General features: G+C 56.3%; 1 protein-coding gene across 1 annotated transcript in view; it reads left to right on the top strand.

The window, feature by feature from the left end:
• Window positions 1-1,201: 1,201 nt before the first annotated feature.
• LOC107300137 (H-2 class II histocompatibility antigen, E-S beta chain-like) overlaps window positions 1,202-2,303 on the top strand; it is a gene marked incomplete at its 3' end in the record, with an annotated part of 24,864 nt that continues 23,762 nt past the window's right edge. The window contains exon 1 of the mRNA XM_029286942.1: window positions 1,202-1,396. Within this exon, the coding sequence (XP_029142775.1) occupies window positions 1,202-1,396 (195 nt within the window). The remainder of the gene's footprint in view (window positions 1,397-2,303) is intronic.

Below are 2,303 nucleotides of genomic sequence, written 5' to 3'. Positions count from 1 at the left end.
CCAGTACCAACCAGGAGGGACACGGATCTAATAAACATGTGGTTGCATTCAGCCTCCCCAAGACCCTGTCCACATCTTCAGGAGCAACAGAGTCAAACTCCTCCCATACAACCGTCTCAAGACCTGCTCCCGTCTCCTCCCCCTGGGCCAACCAGTCGGAGTCTAAGCCTTCTCGGATCTGAGCGACTTTGTCATACAGATACTGTGCAAAATCCTCAGCCCTCCCCTCCAGGGGGTCCCCCCCCCTCCAATTGAAGGAGAGAGCGGGTCACCCTGAAGAGGGCGGCCGGGCGATTATCTGATGACGCAATGAGTGAGGCATAGTAGTTAGTCCTAGCCTCCCTCATCGCCACAAGGTAGGATCTAAGATGTATTTCCTGTGTCATGTATTCTGACCTGAGTTTAGGTGTGCCTTTGGCCTTTGTGAGTTAGTCCTGTCTCAGGTGGGATATGCAGATTTTAGGGCTTTCTCTTCCTAATCTTCTAGCTCCAACTTTCCTGATGGTTTACATCTGGATTTCTACAGAGCTGGTTTCTGCTTGGGGGAGACAGACTTGGGGCTATTAAGAAAAACTGGGCATGCTTTTCTGTCTCTTTAAGATCCTTGGAGGAAATATATTTTTCTGCCCTTTTTAATATTTCCTTCTCTGGGGGGCTGACTTCCCACTAGCAAAGGTATAACCGCAAACAACTATTGAGATCATTATAAGAATTGAGCTTTGTTTACAGAATATTAGATGGTGATAGATAGGATGTGCACAGAGGGGCTTCCTGGAACATGGGGAGGGGGACAGTGGATTTAGGCGGTCCGGATAGTTTATCCGGATGGTTAGGGAAGGGGCATTGAGTGTGATAGGGGAGGGGGAACTTGCGTCGGGAGTAGGATATAAAAATGTGTCAAACAGCTCTTGAAGGTGTGGCTGGACTCCTCCGTGTGTTTCAGCTCACCCAAGCCTTTGCGAAGGCTTCTTTTGAAATAAAACTTTGTTGCTGGAATTCCAAGTGAGTTTCTTTGTTTTGGGATCTTGAGCCACGTTCCAAACAGTCCCGAAGCCAGAACCGGTTCCGGAGGAGGGTGGGCAGATCCCAGGGAGCGGAAGGGGCAGGACGCCTCCCTCCTCCTCAATCTCTCCAAGCCCTGCCAGATGGAGGGGACCCCTGGGAGACCCCCCATTCCTGCTTCCCCTGGAGAGCCTATTCCATGGCTGGGAAGCTGCTGGAGCTGGAGGTTCTCCTGGGGTCAGCAGGGGTCTCTGGCCTCCTGAGTGGGTCACAGGATGGGCCCCCAAGAGCAGAGAAACCCATCAAAGGTTTACGAGGCCCATCGAGCGATTCCCGGAAAGCCCCTGGGCATGTTCAGAGAGATTCTTCCCTGCTCTTTGGATGCTCTGCTGTGGTGAGATCCTCATTATCCTTCGGATGGTAACCTTGTTTGGGGCTGGGAGCATCATGAGGGCCCCAAACCCCTCGGCCGCCTTCCAACCTTAAGGCAGGATGGGAACTCCTGGTTTCAGCCCGGCCCCTTCACTGCCCCCCCACCAAAACCTGCTCTTCTAGTCCTCATCCATGGTGGGTGGTAGTGGAGGGTTCCTGAAGAAGCCCCCAACATCAGGTTAGCCCCGGGGTCTCCCTTGGGTGCAGGAGGAAGGCCTGTTCTGCCTCTTCCTCCTTGCACCGGATCCCCTTTGGCATCTCTTAATCCCTGAGGGGGGGAGGTGTATGAGGTTCCCTTCCACAGGGGTCCCCAAATCCTGGGCCCTGGACCAGCACTGGGCCCCAGAATGGCCAGAAACTGGGCCACACAAACAAGTGAAGCCCCCTCGGTGGATTGCAGGCAGCACCCGAATCCAGGGCCCCCTCCTCTGGTGCATGGAAACATCTCTCCACACGGAAAGGTCCCTGGGGCCCCAAAGGTTAGGGGCCACTCCCCTACCAGGTTCCTAGGGGGGCTGCAGAGAGAGAGGGGGGTCCTTGGGGCAAAACCCCTACCCAGAGCAGCCCAAAAGGGGAGGAAGCTGAGGGATCCTCCAAGTGGAAAGGGCCTCCCCCCTGGAAGTCAGAGGAATCTGAGGGGATCTCTGGAAAATGGGGGGCCGGGAGTCGGGAAGGGCCCCCTCAGCCTCTTCCAGTGGGGGGGCAGAGGACCGAGGGGTTGCCCCTCCTGGAGACCCAGCCATGGGGCGGAGCGGGAGAGTCCTGGAGCTGCCCTGGGGAAGAATCCGGGCTTGTTGCCTGCTGGATCAGGGCCAGTTCTCGGTTCTGCTTCGGGGGAGCCCAGCGCTTCAGGCCCGGGGGGGGGGGGG

Source organism: Protobothrops mucrosquamatus, unplaced genomic scaffold (assembly GCF_001527695.2).
Source record: "Protobothrops mucrosquamatus isolate PMUCROS unplaced genomic scaffold, P.Mucros_1.0 scaffold6210, whole genome shotgun sequence".
Classification (NCBI taxonomy): Eukaryota; Metazoa; Chordata; class Lepidosauria; order Squamata; family Viperidae; genus Protobothrops; species Protobothrops mucrosquamatus.
This window is presented reverse-complemented; position numbering and strand designations above follow the sequence as displayed.